Consider the following 20,033-nt stretch of genomic DNA (forward strand, 5'->3'; position numbering starts at 1 on the left):
GTACAGGGTCTCCTTCAAAGACAAGATAAGAGAGTTATGCATAAACCATGCTATTCTATAAGCAGCTGCACTATGTCCTAGAGATAGGTACCAGTAATTTCCTTGCTAGTAGTTTCCTTTGTTATTCACTAAGTGATAGCTTTGTCATTACCTATGCCTGTTCCTGCTCACTAACCTACATACTTCACCTTCCTTAATTAAAGTCACGTGGGCTAAAGCCTAGGCGCCTTTGTTCTGCAGAACAGAGTGCCTTCTGGTCCCCCACTTTCTAAATGTAAGGAATCTTGTGTGTTTTGTTATACTGTGCCGTCCCTCTTCCAGGATTCCCCATTGCCCTGCAGCGCTGGCTGTGGCAGAGGTTTTCATCCCTGGTTGATCCCTGGAAACACATGCTACAGGGGTGACCAGAAAAAATAAAAAAAAATAAAAAAAGCACCGAGCATAGCTGGGTTTATTTTTTTATTTTTATTTTTTTATTATGTTCATTTTATTTTATTTTGCTTGGATAGTAAATACAGAAATTAAAAATTATCTTAAGTGCTTTTTAAAATATACATGCAAGCTGCTTCAATAGATTTTTAAATATAGCGACAGTAATATTTCCTGGGTGGTGATAGGATTACAGAAAATCAAGATAGAGGTGAGTTCATAGCTGGGTTAAATCTGAGTTTCTTGGTTCTGCCATTTGACACCTTAGTGACACTAAGTTCCTTCAAATTCCTCATCTGTAAAATGGGGAATGGCACCCACCTGTGGGATTGGTATGAAGATGAAATAAGATACTGCATGTGAAGTGTCAGATCCATAGTGGCACCAAAATTATGTTTTCCTCTTTATGTAGAATTGTCATAATAGGAAATTTGGGGCTCTCTAAGTAATGCTCTTTCATTTTTTCCTTTGGATCTTAAGTATATAAAATTGTATTTAGTCACAACTATTGTTTCATGATACTCTTATCATAGATCCATGCACACTTTTATTAATATATTTACCTATCCATCCACCCATCCATCCCTCCATCCATCCACCTATCCTTCCTTTTCCCATTGCTCCCATCCTCCCTTCCTTCTTTCCAATCTTCGGCCTGCAATATATATATCTATTTAGATACAAATTCATCGATCTTTTATTATTCTCTCTATTTATTTTTTGGTGTAAAATGACGTAAACATTGATGAAGCCACCACTCAGACTAGAATCTCGAATTCTGATATGACCTACACCTACCTGTGCGCGCCCACCATCCTCATTCCTTGGCCTTTCCCCACTTCAAAGCAACTACTATTTCATATCTTTGGCTCATTCATCCGTTTTGAAAAAATATGATTTTATCATATATCATACTTTACAAAATATTGGGGGGCTTATGCATATCTGATATTTTTGTGACGATTTATCCATATTAATGTGTGTAGTGGTATTTATTTATTTATTTACTGTGGCAAATCATTTCATCCTGTGATTGGGCTTATTTGCCCATAATTCTGTAGGTGAGCATTAGGATTGTTCTCAGGTTTTGCTAACCTTGAACCATACTACCATGTATATATTTGTGTACATCTTTTGGTGTACATGTACCAGAATTTGTTTAGGATAATAGGAAATACCTGGTTATAGGGTATATAAATGTTCAACTTAAACTTTCCAGACTGTTTTCCAAAGTAGCTGTGCCAATTTAAATGCACATGATCAATGTAATAAAGACCCAGTCGCTTCTATATTTTTGTGGTTTCAGTAGGCACAAAATGTCATTTGAGTGTGGTCTTGCTTTTGCTTTTTCTGATCACTAATGAGATTGCATATCTCTTTATATTTATTGGCAATTAGTGTTTCCTTTATTTCCATTAATGAAGAGACTGTAAATGTCTCATGGAAGTTGGGTGCCCATAGCGAGTTTTCCTTGAGGAGCCTGGAAAGTGCCTTCAGAGTTGCAGGTATGGTTCTCTCTGGGAGCCCATTCTGCCTCTGCTGGGTTTCTTGCTCAGGATCAGGTGTTTGCAGAAGCTTCATTCCTGGGTAGGGTACGAGAGCCTACCTCTCACTACTGAATTTCCCAGTTGAGACTCTCACTTCCTCTGGGGATACAGGAGACAAGGAGGGGCAGCCAGTGCTGGACATATGTCAGAAGGCTGATGAGGCAGAAGCTGGGGTAGTGGCTACAGGCATTTCGGCAAGTGGTCCTCCTGGATCAGCCCTCCTGAATAAGACAGGAAAGGACAAGGGTTCTATGTCACTAAAGAGGGTCTTGCAGTGCTCGAGACCTGTAGAGGAAGCAGGGATCTGGGGCTGAAGCCTTTGTTCTTCTCAGACCGCTCCCCAGAGACCACATCATCAGTGTTCTCTCCGTACCACCTCCCACTCTATCTCCCTCATAAATATCCTCTAGCCACTGCCCAGGTCAGAGCAGCCTGCATCTTTGTGCATCCTTAGACTAAGCTGGGAGAGGAGGAAGGCAAGATTGTAGGAATTGGGGTGCAGCTCTCAAGGACCCTCTGGATTCAATGTACCTTCGAAGCAGAGGAGACTCTACTTTGGGAGGGAGCATCTTATGGCTTCTCCTCATAGTACCCCCTGTCAGCCTGGAGTCCCACCCAGGGAGCCCAACCCTTATCTTGGGTCCCCCATTTACCTGGAAGGGAGGCTCCTCCCAAGGACATAGATGATGGAAAATATAGTCAAGGGAAGCAACTTCCAGATAAGCAGGAGGACGGTCCCAAAGAGAGAGCTGGATGCTATGGCACCTGGTGATGGGAAGATATCAGGATGAATCCTTCTTCCTATTCCCATCACTCAACCACCAGGCAGGTTCAGTCCACTCTGGACTCAGGTACCAAGATTACACCTTGGTCTTGGAGGGACTCACCTCACTCTCTGAGCCTCAGTTTCATAATCTTTAAAATGGGAATCATAGCATGCTCTTTAGATCATTTTTGTATCAAATAAGAGCACCCAGCAAAGTACCTAATATGTGCTCAGTAATTGTATTATCTGAATGGATTTGGGGAGGTTGGGTGGGATTTGGTGAAAGATATGTGTTACGCTGGTGTTTCACAAGGATATCTGGTAAAAGGGATGTGTCATCAGGGCACAGCAGTGATTACTGCTGTTTGGAATCTAAGGCATCACAGCGTATAAAGGTGGCTATATTTACTGTTTCATTTTAAATATGTAGAAACTGAGTTTCAGAAAGTGAAGTGACCTTCCCAAGATCACACATGACTAACATGATAGAGCCAGCATTTGAACCTGGCCTGTCTGTCTCCAGGTTCAAATCTTTAGCTGCTTTGTTATTCCCCTACTCACCTAAACTTGTTTGCTGTTCTGTAAACTCGCTCAGCTGGAAGCTGGTCTGGACCAGTGTCTGGGCCTTGTACAACACTTGACAGGTGAACAGACTTTTGTCCTCTGAGATGCTGACCAGATTATGACTGTCTTGGCTGAATGTGCCATCTGGATTCTTGGTGGGGGTCAAGTCTTCACAGGTCCTGAAGCATCCTTTCCTTTCCTGCCAGGTGATTTGCATGCTTTTGGGATAAAACCTCTGCACGTGGCAGGTGAGGATGGCCATCTGGAGGCTTGGGACATGGTGTGCTGATATATTTACTGTGGGAACAACTGCAACAACAGCCTTTCCTTCATTACTTATTCCTTCATGCAAAAGATGCTCAAGGAGCACCCATACCTTTCTAGGCATTGCTGTCAGTTCTTGGGATACAGCAGTGAACAAAGACAGTTAGGAGCTCCCTCTCTTGGTGGGGGGCAGGAAAGGAAGAGCAGTTACCTGACCCCCATATGGGTTATGAAAGCCTGTAGGGACACCTGATCTGGTGTGGAGGTGGGCGGGTAGGGAAGGATTTTGGAAAAGTGCAGATATATGAACGATGAATATGTGTGAACTCTGTATGGCTGATTGTATCTTCCACAAATGACTACAGCAGCCCACCAGGTCATCCAGAACCTCACCACTCCTGATTGGCAGGGGAATATTTCTGCTCCCCTGGAACCTGGGCAGAATTTTGTGACAAGGAACAGAGTTCAGTGGAGGTGACATTGTATGATATCTCAGGCTGGGTTATAAAAGTTGATGTGGCTTATACCTGGGAATCCTGAGACATTCACCTTTGGAACACAGCCAGCAAGGTACAAGAAGCCCGAGCCAGCCCATGTGGAAAGACGATAAGGAGAGGTTCACGTCAAGAACCAAAGCCCCAAGCTCAAAGCAGCACAAGTGGTCAGATGTGTGAGGAGTGATGGAGCCTTCATGTGACCCCAGCCTCTGAATCATCCAGCTGAGGTCCTAGATGTAATGGAGCAGAAAGCCATCACTATGGGCCCTGTCTGAATTTCCTAAACTACAGCATATGTGAGCAATTTTGAAGATTTGGAATAAGTTTAGAATATAGGAATAACTTTGGGATAAAGTATGCAGCCCTGGTAACCGGACCATTAGGCAAAGAGGCTGGAGGAGGGCAAGAGGAAGGTGGGCGGGCACTGAGGTTGGCTGTGTGTGGGAAAGTGCATCTCAAGCAAAGGGAAGGGCATCGGCCGTGGCCTTGAGGTGAAGCCTAGCACATTCCAAGGACAGAAAGGTGACCCTGGTGAGTAGGGGCAATGTAGATGAAATGAAGCCTAATTCATAGCCACTTTGAAGACTGTCTATACTTACTGCTGCTACAGGTACCCTGGGGCCCATAATGACACCCTAAAGAGTAAATACAGAGATTGTTTCATACAATCAACTGCCATATCCTGAACCCTCATATGACTCTTTCCTAAAATTGCACAGTAGAGCCAGACCCCTCTCCTGCCTCCTGTTTCTCAATTCTCCCTTTCCATCTTTACCAAAAAAAAAAAAAAAAAGCTTCACAAGCTCTTCCATCTCCCACTGAACCACCTTTCTGATATAACTTTGTTATTCTAATAATTATGTTACAATAATTTACCATATATCTAGATTGTTTTTGATCAATTATGCACTTTAATCCAAAATATTTTTTAAACAGTGAGACCCTTAGTTCCTAAGGAAAAATCAAATAAATTTAATTTATAGACTTTTTTTGGTGGTTCTCTGTGTTCACATAGTTCTCTATGATATGTTAATGTTCTGGTCCATAAAAGAATTTCACATATAAAATATGCTATCCTAAGATAAAGTTCTCCATAGGAATTAGAATGGAAATGCGAATTTAGGAAGAAAAAGGATTGATAAAAATTCTGGTTATGAAGGATGACTTTGTCTTGTTTGTCAAAGTGGGTGATGGTGGAAATCAAATCACTATGATGTTATTTTTCCATGGAATATTTCCAGAGTGATGTAACATTTGTGATACCCCAGGAGTTATGTCCCGAGTGACTATTTAAGCACATGTAGAGCAAGTTGAGATGCAAAGTCTGACATTACAGTAATAGATTTGTCTTTATGAGGTCACAGCAAGAAAGGTGGGGGCATAGCCTTTCCTGCACTGTTCTCTCCCTTGGAGCCAGGGTGGGTTTCAAAGGTGGTGTACTGGCAGCAAAGCAGTAGAGACATGGTGGTCTGGACAAGGGTTTAGGAGTCCATGTGGAGGGTCCAAGTGGGAGAAACTTCCTTGCTGTGGCCTAGGAGCCCTGTGTGATCTGGTCCCCATCCTGCCTTCCCCGTCATCTCCTTTATCATGCACTTCTTTTCTCACTAAGATCCACCACTTGTGGGATCCCCTCTGCTCCTCAAGTGTGTCTTATGCTTCACCCCACTGCACCACAGTGTCTTGCACATTCCGTTTCCTCTACCTGGAAGGCTCTACTCTGCTTGGCTGACTCTTTTTCATCTTTCATGACTTGGCTTCATCATCACTTCTTCAAAAAGACATTTCCTCGTCAACTAGATGTCTGCTGTTTTCATCTATTTCAGTACCCTGTTCTTTTCTATCCTAGCAAATGTCACAAGTCATTACTTCTTGTTTGATGGGACTCACAGGACAGTCAACTCAGTGAGGAAGAATCAAGTCTGTTCTGTTTATCATGGAAGCCCCAGTTCCTAGAATAATGCCACCACACAGCAGATAATCAATTAATACTTGTTAATGAATGAATGAATGAACTCCTACCTCCCAAATACAATGGAGGGAAGAAAGCTCTGAAAGAAAAGGTCTTGATCATGGCATTAAAGGAAATAGGATGGTTACATAAGATAGGGGAACTTGTACCCACCTCATGTGGGTTTTGGCGAAGAATGAATAGGAAGATTCAGGTGAGGTGTTCCAAACGGGGAATAGGTAGAGGTCACTTAGGTTTGGCCATGTGGGTGTGTAGGTGGGGTCCTTACCTTGAAGGAATGTGGAGATATTCAGATGGCCACTGAGGGGGTGCTGCAATTCACTGTGAACCACTTGGCAGGTGACCTGGGAGTAGAGTGAAGTCAAGGCAAGGGTCACCAGGATGTTGCTGATGATGGTGTAGGAGAAAGCTTCTCCACGTGGCAGGATGTGGCTCTGATGGGCTAGAAGCTCCATGCCATTTTCAAACCATTTGAGAGATATATTTTGGGGAAAGAAGCCAGCTGCTACACAGGTGAGATTCACTATCTGGCCTGGGCGGGCTGGGTTGGAGGAGGTAGAAATCTTTGGAAGAGATGGCTTAGCTTTGATCAAGGCAAGATGGAGAGAGAAAGGAGAGAAGGGAAGATGACAAGTTATTTTCCAGGGCAAAACCAGCCCTTATGGTTCATCCAGCAAGAACTCTCCCCACTGCATCTCAGGTTCAGTTTTCTCATATTCATTTTTTATTATGACTCTTTTTTTTTTTTGGTCTTTTCGCCTTTTCTAGGGCCGCTCCTGCGGCACATGGAGGTTCCCAGGCTAGGGGTCTAATCGGAGCTGTAGCTGCTGGCCTATGCCAGAGCCACAGCAACACGGGATCTGAGCCGCATCTGCGACCTACACCACAGCTCATGGCAACACTGGATCCTTAACCCACTGAGCGAGGCCAGCAATCCAACCCACAACCTCGTGGTTCCCAGTCGGATTCCTTAACCACTGAGTCACGACGGGAACTCCTATTATGACTCTTCTTATCATAACAGTTTTTCTGCTGGTCTCACTAACTTGCTTCTCAACCTTTGCATGTACACTGAAGTACCAGGCTGTGGTGATCATGCGAGCATGCAGATTCAACCATGTCATTCCTTTTCCCTCCCCTTTCTTTTGTTCCCCAAAGTACATTGTGTTAAAAGTCATCTAAGGTGTGTAGTGGAAAGTACCGGAGTCGTAACTTCCTTTTCTTGCAAAAATTAGGGGTCAACTACTTTTAAAGTACTTTAGTTGATTTTTTGGACATTTCTCTCTGTGTTGCTAGGTAACCTTCTTATATTATTATTTATCTCTCAGTGTTATGTATCATGAATAGACCTACTATGGGAGATAGTGAGTTAGCTCTCTTACATCTGCCTCCATCTGTCATTCACTCTTCCATTCACATCCTTCTAGCATGGATGCATTCAACTCTGATTTTATTAGGATTCAGCACTTATATCATTATGGCCAAAGAAGCATTGTTCACAACTGGGTCATATAAGAAGTCATGATTATATTTTCTTTCTTTTACAGCTTTTAGTTTTCCTGGAAATTAAGTTTCTCATTCTTTTCATTGGTTTAATGTTCTAGAAACCTATGAAAACTTCATTCCTCAAATCCTGCCAGATGGGTGTAATTCTTCCCAGTATTTTTGAAAACACTATTACAGTGGACTTCAGTTTGGGGTACATGTATACCTGGAAATGCATAAAAGACTTTGCAGGGGCTGTATAGGCTTGTATTAAAAAAACTCATTGTTTATCACCATAATTTGTAAAAACACATAAAAATAGGAAGTACTCATCATTGAGACTTTAATAGCCAATCTTGTTTCATCTTTACTGCCCTACCATCTGTTGGATTATCTTAAAGACACTGCTAATCATTTCACTCACAATTACCTCAACATGTATATCTAAGAGTTAAGAATTCTTTTAAAGAATGTAATAAAATGCTATTATCAAACTTAAAACTTCACAGTAATTCCCTAATGTCATCTAATATTTGTCAGCATTTAAACTTTCCGGTTTGTCTCCCAAATACCATTTTACAAACAGCTTCTTTGAATCAGGATGCAAATAAGATCCGTATGTTACATTTTGTTATTATGTCTTTTAACATTCTTTTGAGCTAAAGGAGTTCCCCCACCATCTTATTTTTAAGAATTATTTGCTGAAAACACCCAATCTGCAGGACAAAACCTGCAGAATTTCCCACATTCTGGCTATGTTCCTGTGGTGTCCTTTAACAAGACCCTTTCTCCCTGTATTGCCAGTAGATGGAGCTAGAGGATCTAGTTGATTAGAAGCAGGTTCATAATTTTGTCAAGAATCGTTCATATGCGGTTCTGACAACTTCCGGTTGCATTATGTTGAGGCATGTGATATAAGGCTGTCTCTCTTTTCACGGTGTTCAGATTGACTAGTGGCTTTGGGTGCCACCAGCTCAATCCATCTATATAAAGTTCTCCACTAGCCCAATTTTTTCTTTTTTTTTCATACATTGTCCCATCTTTGGAAGCCTCCTTTAAATTAGTTCCTGTGGAGTTCCCAGTAGTGGCTCAGGGGTTAACGAACCCAACTAGTATCCATGAGGACGTGGGTTTGATCCCTGGCCTTGCTCAGTGGGTTAAGGATTTGGCATTGCTGTGAGCTGTGGTGTAGGTTGTAGATGCAGCTCAGATCCTGTGTTGCTGTGGCTGAGGCGTCAGCCAGCAGCTGTAGCTCCGTTTTGACCCCTAGCCTGGGAACTTCCATATGCTGAAGGTGCAGCCCTAAAAAGACAAAAGAAAAAAAATTATTTCCTGATTCATTTTACATAACTTCAATTGATATTGCTTCCTTGCTTCTGTATAAAAAAATACTCCAAGCTCATTTTGCTTGGACATTTCCTGTTCAAGATCTGGAATCAGTCATTTCCCTATGGAGCCTTGGTTCTTTTTAGTGTTATTGCTATTTAGAGATTCTAATCTATGTACCAGTGGTGTTCATTAACTGGGTTGCTACTGGGTCATTATGATGGGCAGGGGGGTTAAGTTTGTTTGTTTGTTTTTTTTTTGAGAAAGACAATTGAATGGATTAATGCTCATAGTTCTAATTAAATTTTAATAATGCAGTTTTTAAACTCTGTATCTGGTTCTCATACTGAAAATCCCAGTTTCTAAGGACATCAACACAGTTATTACTTATTTACTCCCCTTACCTCTTAAAATGTAATTATTTGGAGTTCCCATCATGGCCCAGTGGTTAACGAATCCGACTAGGAACCATGAGGTTGTGGGTTCAATCCCTGGCCTCGCTCAGTAGCTTAAAGGTCTGGTGTTGCCATGAGCTGTGGTGTAGGTCGCAGATGGGGCTCAGATCCCAAGTTGCTGTGGCTCTGGTGTAGGCTGGCAGCTACAGCTCCGATTAGACCCCTAGCCTGGGAATCTCCATATGCTGCGGATGCGGCCCTAGAAAAGACAAAAAAAAAAGTATTTATAGATTAAAAGTTGAAGTATATATTATATATATGTACACACACACACACACACACACACACACACACAATTTCTTTTTTAAATTTTTTCCCTTAGAAGTTATTATAAAATATTGAGTATAGTTCCTTGTGCTATAGAGTAGGTCCTTTTTGGTTATCTATTTTGTATGTATATGTTAATCTCAAACCCCTAATTTATCTCAGCCCTTCTCTCTTTCCCTCTTGGTAACCGTAAGTTTGTTTTCTATGTCTGTGGTCCATTTTTGTTTTGTAAATAAGTACATTTGCATCTTTTTAAGATTCCACATGTAAATGATATCATGGTATATGTCTTTGTCTGGTTTACTTCACTTAGTATGATAATCTCTAGGTCCATCCATGTTACTGCAAATGGCAATATTTCATTCTTTTTTATGGCTAAGTAATATTCCATTGTATATATGTTGTATATATTATATACATGCCACATCTTCTTTATCCATTCATCTGTCAATGGATATTTAAGTTGCTCCCAAATCTTGGCTATTGTAAATAGTGCTGCAAGGAACATTGGGGTACATGTATCTTTTCTAATAATAGTTTTCTCTGAATATATGCCCAGGAGTGATCCCTACTTTTTGTTCTAAAGAAATTGATTGAAAATATGTATGGGTTTATTTCTGGAATCTTTGTGCTGTTCCATTGATCTTCTAGTCTATCTTGATGCCAGTAGTTTACTGTATGATTATGGTAGCTTCATAATAATTCTATGTTCATGAGGGATATTATCTAGTTTTAGTACCAGAATAATGTTGGACCTAAAAATTGATTGGGAAGCATTACTTCCTCTTGAATTGTCTGGAATAATATATATAGAATTGTTAGCATTTCTTCCTTAAATGTTTAGTAGGATTCCTCAGTGCAGTCAGTGTGGGGTCTGGCCTATTGATTGTTTCTTTCTTTCTTTCTTTTTTTTGGTCTTTTTTTGCTATTTCTTGGGCCACTCCCGCGGCATATGGAGGTTCCCAGGCTAGGGGTTGAATCGGAGCTGCAGCCACCGGCCTACACCAGAGCCACAGCAACGCTGGATCCGAGCCGCGTCTGCAACCTACACCACAGCTCACAGCAACGCTGGATCGTTAACCCACTGAGCAAGGGCAGGGACGGAACCCGCAACCTCGTGGTTCCTAGTCGGATTCGTTAACCACTGCGCCACGACGGGAACTCCTACTTGCTTTCTTTTTATTTTTTTCCTAGGGCCACTCATATGGCATATAGAGGTTCCCAGGCTAGGGGTCTAATCCAAGCTGTAGCTGCCAGCCTACGCCAGGGCCACAGCAACTGGGGATCTGAGCCCCATCTGCAACTTACATCACAGTTCACGGCAACGCTGGATCCTTAACCCACTGAGCGAGGCCAGGGATCAAACCTGCAACCTCATGGTTCCTAGTCGGATTCGTTAACCACTGCGCCACGACAGGAACTCCTGATTGTTTCAATTGCTGTGTCTTTTAGTTCATTAATTTTTTTCTCAATGTCTTACCTCCAATTAATCCCAACTCATCTATTTTCTATCCTAATCATCTGTCTTTTCTGGTTGGTTTTCAAATGATTGATTTTTCTCATTATAAATTTTTCTCTCATATTTTCCTGTCTTTTTCTTGCCTGGCCATGTTTTATTGCATACCAGATGTTGTGAGTTTCACTTTGTTGGATATTGGATATTTTGTATTGTATTAAACATGCTCAAAATTGTTTTGGGAATGGTTAAATTACCTGGAAACAGTTTGACATTTTCATACGTTGTATTTATGGTTTGTGGTGCTGAATCACAGCATTTTTTAGCGTACAGTTAATTCTTTTTTTCCTTATTTATGTATGTATGTATGTAGGTATGTATGTATGTATTTATTTATTTATTTTAAGGCTGCACCTGCAGCATATGGAAGTCCCCAGGCTACGGGGTTGAACCAGAGCTGTGTCTGCCAGCCTATGCCACAGTCACAACAATGCCGTATCTGAGCCACATCTGAGATTATGCCACAGCTTGCGGCAATGCCGAATTCTTAACCCATTGAATCTGCATCCTCACAGACACTGTGTTGGGATCTTAACCCACTAAGCCACAACGAAACTCTTAGAGTTTATTCTTTTACCTCTACTGCAGCAGAACCCTTTGTATTCTCCCAGATACACCCAAATTATGAGATTTTCCCCTCAGGTTGATGAGAACAGCACTGTTCTTGGTCTTAGGTGAGCTCCAGAGTTCTTTCCCTCAAGGTCATGCTCAAGTACTTTGGATTTTGCTCTTTGTGTATCTCTCTCCCCTTTGGAGCTCCACTGAAAATTCCACCACCTTTCCCTCCTTGGATTTCTAGCTCCTTCTTATCAACTCGGGAGCTCTCCAGGCTCCATCTGAGTTCTCTCTTCCTGCACGGTGGTCTGCAAGCTTTCTCAGCGTGTAAGCTGGAGGCAGTTTTGGGTCTCACTTCATTTGTTCCTTATTTCCCAGAGATCACCCTTGTTTGTTGCCTGGTATCCAACATCTTGTCAACCACTATTTCATATAGTTTGCCTAGATTTTTAGTGGGTAAGTCAATCCAGTCCCTATTACAGTTTTGGTGGAAGTTGACCTAATAATTTAATTTAATTAAAATTTGCTACCGTATATGTGCTTGTCCTTTCTACTATATCTTCTTACTATCTTTGTTTGTATATATGAAAGTTTTTGATTTTCGTTTGTTGATTTTATAACTTGCTAAATTACTAAATTATCTTATAGATTGTAAAATTTAATGTTGATCTCTTAAGTTTTCCAGGTGCCATAGAGTTTTCCCATTTTCTTTATAATTCATTTGCTTTTTATTGCTTTCTTCTTTTTAAAAGCATTGGCTTATGCTTTAATGCAATGTTAAATAATATTGGAAATGGTGAGTATGAGTTTGTAAATGATTTAATATTCTAGCAATTTTATCTTTTTGAGATGTCCTTCTAAAAGCCCTCAGTCCTCTTGGTCTGGAATGACCCTATGGCCATTCCTATGCCTCCTGCACAGCTCCTATCTTGGGATCTCCAATCTCCTGTTCCTGCTTCCCATTCTTGCCTTTTTTTTTTCTTTTTACAGCCACACATATGGCATATGGAATTTCCCTGGCTAGGGGCTGAATTGGAGCTGTAGCTGCAGCCTATGCAATAGCCGCAGCAACAGTGGATCCGAGCCTCGTCTGTGACCTGTGCTGCAGCTTGCAGCAATGCTGTATCTTTAACCTACTGAACAAGGTCACAGGTTGAACCCACATTCTCATGGAGACCACATGGGGTTCTTAACCTGCTGAGCCACAACAGGAACTCCTTACCTTGTCATTGTTTAACTCTTCCTGGTAAAACAAAAAAGGTGAATGAAATGTAGTTCTAGGAACTTACAAACTTGACAAATTGGCTGCATGTAGAATTTTAGGTTGGAAATCAGATTCCCTAAGAATTTTGAAGGCAGTGCTCCTTACATTCTAGTTTTCAATTTTGTCCTTGGAAATTTCTTGCTGATCTCATTCAAATTGCCCACATATAATTTGCTTTCTTGAAAACCATGTGATCCTCTCTTTGTCCCCAAATACTACCTGCCGTTGTCTTTGTTTCTCCATGATCCTAAGATGCCAAACTTTTAAAGAGTCAAAAAGTCTATTGATGTATGTTGCTATGTTCCTATTAGAGTAAATTTTCAAACTAATTTTTCAATATCAAAAACATTATACTCATTTCTTTGTCAACCAACAGGCTTGAACTAATCGCTCCACTTCCCAGGGTTTCCTTTAATGGATGGATAATATTCAGAGTTTTGCAGGGTTGGTCTTTAGCCATGATTCTATTAGTCAGGACCAAATCCAAGAATGTGCAGGACTTATAGAAATCCAGAACAAAACTTAAGAAATATAAAAATTACATATTCTACATAAAAAGATGATATTTAGGATTTCCCTGGTGGCCTAGCAGTTAAATATCTGGAGTTAGCACTGCTGTAGCTTGAGTTCAATCCCTGGCCTAGGAACTTCCATTGTGCCATGGGCGTGGCCAAAAAAAGTGATTATAATTTTCTGCCTCAATAATTCTATTAGTCTTTGTTTCTGTGTAATATATGATTCCGTGCTGTTAAGAATGTATTTTTAAGTCTGATTAGTTTTAAATCCTGAAAACTGACAATATACAGTAATATAATATTTCTTATGTTACAGGTACTCTTCTAAGTACCTAACATTTATAAACACATTTAAATTTATAGTCCTCACAACAAATCCACAAAGTAAGTACAGTTTTTTTCCCTCTCTTCCATTTATTTATTTATTTATTTATTTTTTTAATTAAAAAAAATTTTTACAGCCGCACCTGTGGCATATGGAAGTGCCTGGGCTAGGGGTTGAATCAGAGGTGCAGGTGAGGCCTATGTCACAGCCACAGCAATGCAGGATCTGAGATGCATCTGCAACGTACGCCACAGCTTGTGGCAATGTGAGATCGTTAATCCACTGAGTAAGGCCAGGGATTGAACCCACATCCTCCCGGAACTACACTGGGTTCTTAACCCACTGAGCCATGACAGAACTCCTTTCCCTATCTTTTAGAAGAGGATATTGAGGGACAGAGTACTTTAGCAAGTTAATGAAGTCACACAGCTTGTTAATGGCAGAACTAGAAGTCGAACCCAGGCTATTTGGACCTAGAGTCTATACTTTTATCCACTTTGTTTATAAGTCTTTTTCGTGGCCTTCGAAACCTGCAATATTCTAAAGGGTTAGGATTGTACTGATGTGTCCCTGAGATTACGTTTACTCTTCTTTTTCCTGTGACTTCTCACTGTCCCCATCTTTTATCCTCAAACTTGATCCAAGGGCTAACAATGCAGGAACCTTGGGCTAAAAGACTGGAGGTTGTGATTGTTTTAAAACAGAGGTCTGCGTTTTCAGGGATCTGGACTTACTACGCACAAACAGCCGGGTGCCTGGCCCAGACCTAAACTCCACGTCCACAGGGCTCTCTCTCCGGAACTTCACACAGTAGTAGGTCCCGGCGTCTGCAGGGGTGATATTCCGGATACGGATGGAAAACTCCTTGTTGTCTCTCCTTGTGGTATCTGAAGCATTTGTTACTCGGGGGAAGTGGCTCCGATCTCCTTTGAAATCGTAGATTAACTCCCGGGCTGGTCCTGTCCCCTTGAACCACTTGAAGGGCCCAGTGGGGATCAGGGAGGTCACAGTGCAGGGCAGAGTGGTCGTCTCTCCAGGTGCGACAGACATGGACCTCTCAGGCTGAAGCACCTGCATCCCCTCCTCACCTGCTGCTCCTGGAGGGAAACACAAAGCAGTTCCAAGTCTCCTGGCTGGCCCAGGGGACTTCTCTTGAGATTTGTTGAAACTGAGAACTTTAAAAAGACACCCAGAACTGGAGCCAAGGGGACGCCCCTGGCCCGGGGAAGCAGGCTGATGTGGGCACATAGCCTGACTCCAGCACTAACAAGCCTGAAGATTCTGAGAAGCCCCTTCCCTTTTATTTGGTTTCCTTTTCTATGAAGCATATTGGATCATTCCCGTTTTTCATGTCTGCTGTGAGTTTTAAATGAAGACACTGGCTTGTCAAGGACCCAGAATGAATGTTGTAATGCCAGAAACAGTGAGATCATTTTTATGTGTTCATATTTGCATTAACTAAATCCTGGAGGGAATGAGTCAGAGCTTCTATAGAAGCTGGTGTGTGCCACGCATCACTCAAAACACTTGGATATATTAACTAATTTAATATAATTAGTTTCCTTAATTTTCACCATAATCCTGTTAGTAAAGAATTTTTCAACAAGACAACAGGGGCAAAGAGAAGTTACTAAACTTCTTCTTCTTCCTTTTTTTTTTTTTTTGCTTTTTAGGGCTGCACCCATGGCATAGGGAGGTTCCCAGGCTAGGGGTCAAATCAGAGCTATAGCTGCCGGCCTACTCCAGAGCCACAGCAATGCCGTATCTGAGCCGCTTCTGCAAACGACACCACAGCTCACGGCAACACCAGATCCTTAACCCACTGAGAAAGACCAGGGATCAAACCTGCAACCTCATGGTTCCTAGTCAGATTTGTTACCACTGTGCCATGACGGGAACTCCTAAACTTCTTACTAAGCTTCTCTGTGTTTCTGCACAATGTCAAACATGTTATAAGTGATGGAACTTGAATTCAAACACTGGCATATTGGTTTCAAAATATATCTATGCTTTTAACCACTTGTAGGTTGACCTCTCAACTAAGATGATAACACTGCTGGGAAGGGAGGGGTGTCTCACCAGCCTGCCTGGGTCTGGGGTCATATCTAGGGAAATGAAAGTGAACAGGCAGGTATAATCCCCATATTAAGAATATAATCCTAAGAATCTGAGATTCTCGGAGACTTAACAGTCTAAAAAGTACCACGTGCCAGTTTTTTCTAATAGTTCTATGTTGCATTTGTAGTTGTGGTCTATCTATCTATCTATCTATCCATCCATTTATCTTCATCTCAGTTTAAGCAGCCCTGATTCCCAGGTTCTATGGTCATTAGCAGGACAGAAGGCTCACTTGTCACATCTCCACTTCCTCCCTAGGATGGTACCCATTCCTTCAGGTAAAGCCATAGAGGATCATGGATCTTTCACAGGATGTCAGGGATATGGGAGCTGAGGAGTGACTAGGAACCCCTGTCACTGAGAAATGCCTGGGTGGACTAAATCCTGTCTGGACCTGCACTGGAGAGAAGTAGATCTCTGTAAATAATAAGAATGCTGGGGGAGGGAGTTCCTGTCATGGTTCAGTGGAAATGGATCTGACTGGCATCCATGAGGGTGGAGGTTCAATCCCTGGCCTCGCTCATTGGGTTAAGGATCTGGCTTTGCCATGAGCTGTGGTATAAGTCGCAGACATGGCTTGGATCTGGTGTTGCTGTGGCTGTGGTGTAGGCCGGCAGCTGCAGCTCCGATTCATCCCCTAGCCTGGGAACCTCCGTAGGTGACAGGTGAGGCCCTTAAAAAAAAAAAAGAATGCTGGGGGAAATTGTTTAGGATATCCTTGTTGTAAAGGAGAACATTTAGAAAAATATTTTGAAGAGAAAGAGGCAGAAAAGAAAGAGGCCTTGGAACAGAGATCCATTGGCCTCGCTGCAGGTGGGGGGGTGGTACCATTGCCAAACTCAGGTAAGCATCCCTGCACAGGGGTATCTGAGGGCTGGTGCTCAAGGCATGGTGCTCACCTGTGAGTCCCAGCAGCAGAGGCAGCATCACGGACGGCAGAGGCAGGTTGGATGGGGAGGCAGGGACAGGCATCTTGGTGGCTCCTGGAACCTGCTCTTTCTGAATGTTGTCCTAGAGAGCCTGGAAACTCTGTGCTCCGCGGTGAGAAGTGAAGCTTCCGTCTCCCTAATATAAGAGGAAGTGACTATGATGGGTGGCAAGGGCTGTGGGATTTTGGCAGTTCCTGCTTCTAGATCGTGAAAGAGGAATCAGACACAAAGTATAAGAGATTACGGCTCTAAGGGTTTCTCAGTCTTGTGGGAGAGTTCAACAACTGTGCTCGGTGAACTGCACAGCTGCTCAGAAGGAGAGCCCCTGGGAATGAGGCCTCAAGGGAGGGGGGCCCTATTCTTCCCACTTCAGAGATGTCACTGATAAAATTGAGCCACATCTAATGGGAACCCTTGGCTTTGAGAGTGCACTGCAGTGGCTGTGGCTTTGGGTGAGGTTGTGGCTTTAGATCTCTGGAGAGGAAGCACGACTGTTGTTGTTTTAGAGGATGGAGGAGGGCTGTGAGGGATGGGGAGGGGCCTCAGCAGATTCATCTGCTGGGAAAACATTACAACATTACAACGGCCGGGAGGGGAAGGGGAACCTCTATGTTTGCCTTGGTCTGGGGCCAGCTCTGGTCAGAAGGAGGGGTTGATCAAGGAAAATTCTTACATCTAGAAAGCGCCTCATCTTTTCTTCTGAGCAGCAACAGTTTGTGCACAAGATTGTGTTCAGATCCTCTTATCTGTGAGCTACTCCCTTCTATGGGATCCATGCCAGACACTGCCTTCTATGGCTCAGTTACACTGCTGTCATCCTTCTAGTAAATGAGTGTACGTTGCTAAGAAGAAGGGGAAGAACAAGAGAGGGAGTCAGAGATAGGATTAGATAGTTCCTTTTTTAAAAAAATATATTATATGTATAATATATATATATATATATTTGGGTGGTGTCCAGTGGCTTGATGTGGGATCTTAGTTCCCAGACCAGGAATTGACCCCAGGTTGCAGTGGTGAAAGTGCTGAGATTAGAGTGTTTTGTCATATGACAAATTCTCTCTTCCCTTGAGAACTTATTCTATTTCCCTCACCTAAGAAAGTTTCCCTGGGGGGACTTTAGATGAAGAACTGGCCAGTGTGGTACCTTTATATCCATCATTCCAACGACGCTCTCTTTTCAAGAACGAAAGATTGGATTGTCCAGAGCTGACTGCAGCAATATTCCCCTCCCCTCATGCTATTTGATAGTCTTTCCATGGAGAAGTAGGTAAATATCCAGCCCCCCCCCCCATGAATCTGGGCAGGCTTATGGTGACAACACAGGTGATATGATGTGACTTCTGAGGCTTGACCATAAAACTTCCCTGTCCTACTTTGATACCTTGGGACACTTATTTTTGGAACCTTGCCACCATGCTATGATGAAGTTCAAACTAGCACATACACAAACTGCCTGACAAGGACACATATAGGAGTTTTAGCTGAAAGCCCTGCTAAGGTTCCTGTCAATAGTCAACTCAATCATTACAAGTATGAATGAAGAAACTTTCAGATGATTCCAGCCCCCATTGTCATCCCTAAATGAGTCTTTCCAACTGAGGCCCCAGACAGCAGACAGTAGAGAAAGGCCATTCTTGTGCCCTGTCTGAATTCCAGACCCCACAGTTCCATTGTTTATTGATCTTAGGTTTTGGGGTGTTTTGTTATGCAGCAGTAGTAATTAGAATGTCACCTATGACAAAGTTGCTCTCCAATCCACTCCTTAGAGCCTATTACCTTCACTGTGTTTGGTGCTCCCTGCCAGCAGGGACCTGCATAACTGCTTTACATCTGAAACAGTAACCTAAGTCCTGAATGAAGCATAGAGTCATTCACTCCGTAAGTCTTTATTAAGTATCTGGTTGGTTCCAACCAGTGTTCTAGACAAGGGGCTATAACAGTGAAAGAAAAAGTCAATCTTTTTGTTTCCAAGTAGCTAACATACATGCGAATGAGGCCATTGAATAATCAAGTACATACATAGAATGTCCAATGGTGAAATTGCTATGAGAGGCATATATCAGTGTAAACGGGATGGGAAAGCTAGCCTGGGGGGCAGGGGAGGTCCTAGAGTCTTGAAAATAATATGATATTTGGATAAAAGCTTGAAAGAAGTGAAGGAGTGAGCTCCACAGAGAATGGGAGAAGATCATTCGGGGAAGAGACGACAGCGAAGGTCAAGGGCCCACTGTGGCTGGAGCCCAGCTTGTAAGTGGCAAAGTGGCAGGAGATGAAATCAGAGAGGTTAGGGCAGCTAGAATAGGGGCCCATAGGTCACCATAGACTCCTTTTGGCTTGACTATGAGGTAGGGAGGCATTGGAGGGCACATTGTCTGAAAAGTGATGGGATCCCTCTGGCTGCTTTGAGGAACGTAGCCTGAGGTGTGCAAGGATGGAAGCAGGGAGACCAGAGTTAGGAAATAATTGCAATCATCCAGGTGAGTGATAACAGGGACTTAGAACAAGATGGTAGCCTTGGAGGTGGTGGGAAGTGATCAGATTCTGGGTCTATTTTGTATGTAAGATGTAGAGGAGGACTTGGATGTGGAGTATGAGGGAAAAGAGGACCAAGGATCATTCCAAGATTTGGGCACATGTAGTAGATTATCTTATGATGGCTCCCAATGATCCTGGAATTCACATTCTTGTGCAACCTCTTTCTCCTGAGTGTGGACTACTCCTAGTGACTCAGCTCCAGGTGAATAGAATACAGCAGCAGTGCTGGGAAGTCATTTCTGTAATGAAGTCACAAGAAACCTATGACTGCTGTCTTGCTCTTGCTCTCACCCTCTCATTACTCTGAGGAAAATCAGTTGCCATGGTGTGTGGTGTCCAGGGAGAGATCCATGAGACAGGAACTAACGTCCTATGTCATGGCTAGGAAGGCTCTGAGTCCTGTTACTGGCCATGCAGGGGACCTTGGAAGCAGATCCTGTTACCAGCCATGGAGGGGACTTTGGAAGCATTTCCCCAGCCCCTAGGGAAGCCTTGAGTAGATAGCAGCTTTAGTTGATATGATAACCACAGTCATGAGGCTACGAGCCAGTGGACCCAGTTAACTCACACGCAGATACCTGACCCAGATAACCTGTGAGAAAATATTTGTTGACTTAAGCCACTAAGTTGTGGGGTAATTTTTTTTCTGCAGGAATAGAAAACGAATGCAGAATCTCAACCTTTAAAAGAAGGGTTGGGAAGAATGT

The 20,033-nt window shown here is 42.6% G+C and overlaps 1 protein-coding gene across 2 annotated transcripts; it reads right to left on the minus strand.

The window, feature by feature from the left end:
* Positions 1 to 514: 514 nt before the first annotated feature.
* LOC125122734 (signal-regulatory protein beta-1-like) lies at positions 515 to 16,916 on the minus strand. 2 transcript variants are annotated; one of them, XM_047771441.1, is made up of 6 exons: positions 16,762 to 16,916; positions 14,479 to 14,841; positions 6,305 to 6,619; positions 3,304 to 3,615; positions 2,630 to 2,741; positions 515 to 2,197 (listed from the first exon to the last, which is right to left on the minus strand). In XM_047771441.1, the coding sequence occupies exons 1-6, from the start codon at positions 16,832 to 16,834 to the stop codon at positions 2,122 to 2,124; spliced, it is 1,251 nt and encodes a 416-aa protein (XP_047627397.1). In that variant the 5' UTR covers positions 16,835 to 16,916; the 3' UTR covers positions 515 to 2,121. The 2 variants fall into 2 exon arrangements, with proteins under 2 accessions (XP_047627397.1, XP_047627396.1); XM_047771440.1 differs by having other exon boundaries at positions 14,479 to 14,877.
* Between the last annotated feature and the right edge of the window lie 3,117 nt (positions 16,917 to 20,033).

Source organism: Phacochoerus africanus, chromosome 3 (genome assembly GCF_016906955.1).
Source record: "Phacochoerus africanus isolate WHEZ1 chromosome 3, ROS_Pafr_v1, whole genome shotgun sequence".
NCBI classification, from domain to species: Eukaryota; Metazoa; Chordata; class Mammalia; order Artiodactyla; family Suidae; genus Phacochoerus; species Phacochoerus africanus.

Excerpts from the sequence above, each read along its gene's own strand:
- LOC125122734 (XM_047771440.1), bottom strand. The coding sequence starts at position 16,834 with ATGCCTGTCCCTGCCTCCCCATCCAACCTGCCTCTGCCGTCCGTGATG. Across the intron at positions 6,620-14,478 it reads CACCCGGCTGTTTGTGCGTA|CTAAGCCATCTCTTCCAAAG; the intron begins GTAAGTCCAGAT and ends CCTTGATCAAAG. Across the intron at positions 3,616-6,304 it reads TATCTCCACATTCCTTCAAG|TTGTTCCCACAGTAAATATA; the intron begins GTAAGGACCCCA and ends CTGTTGTTGCAG.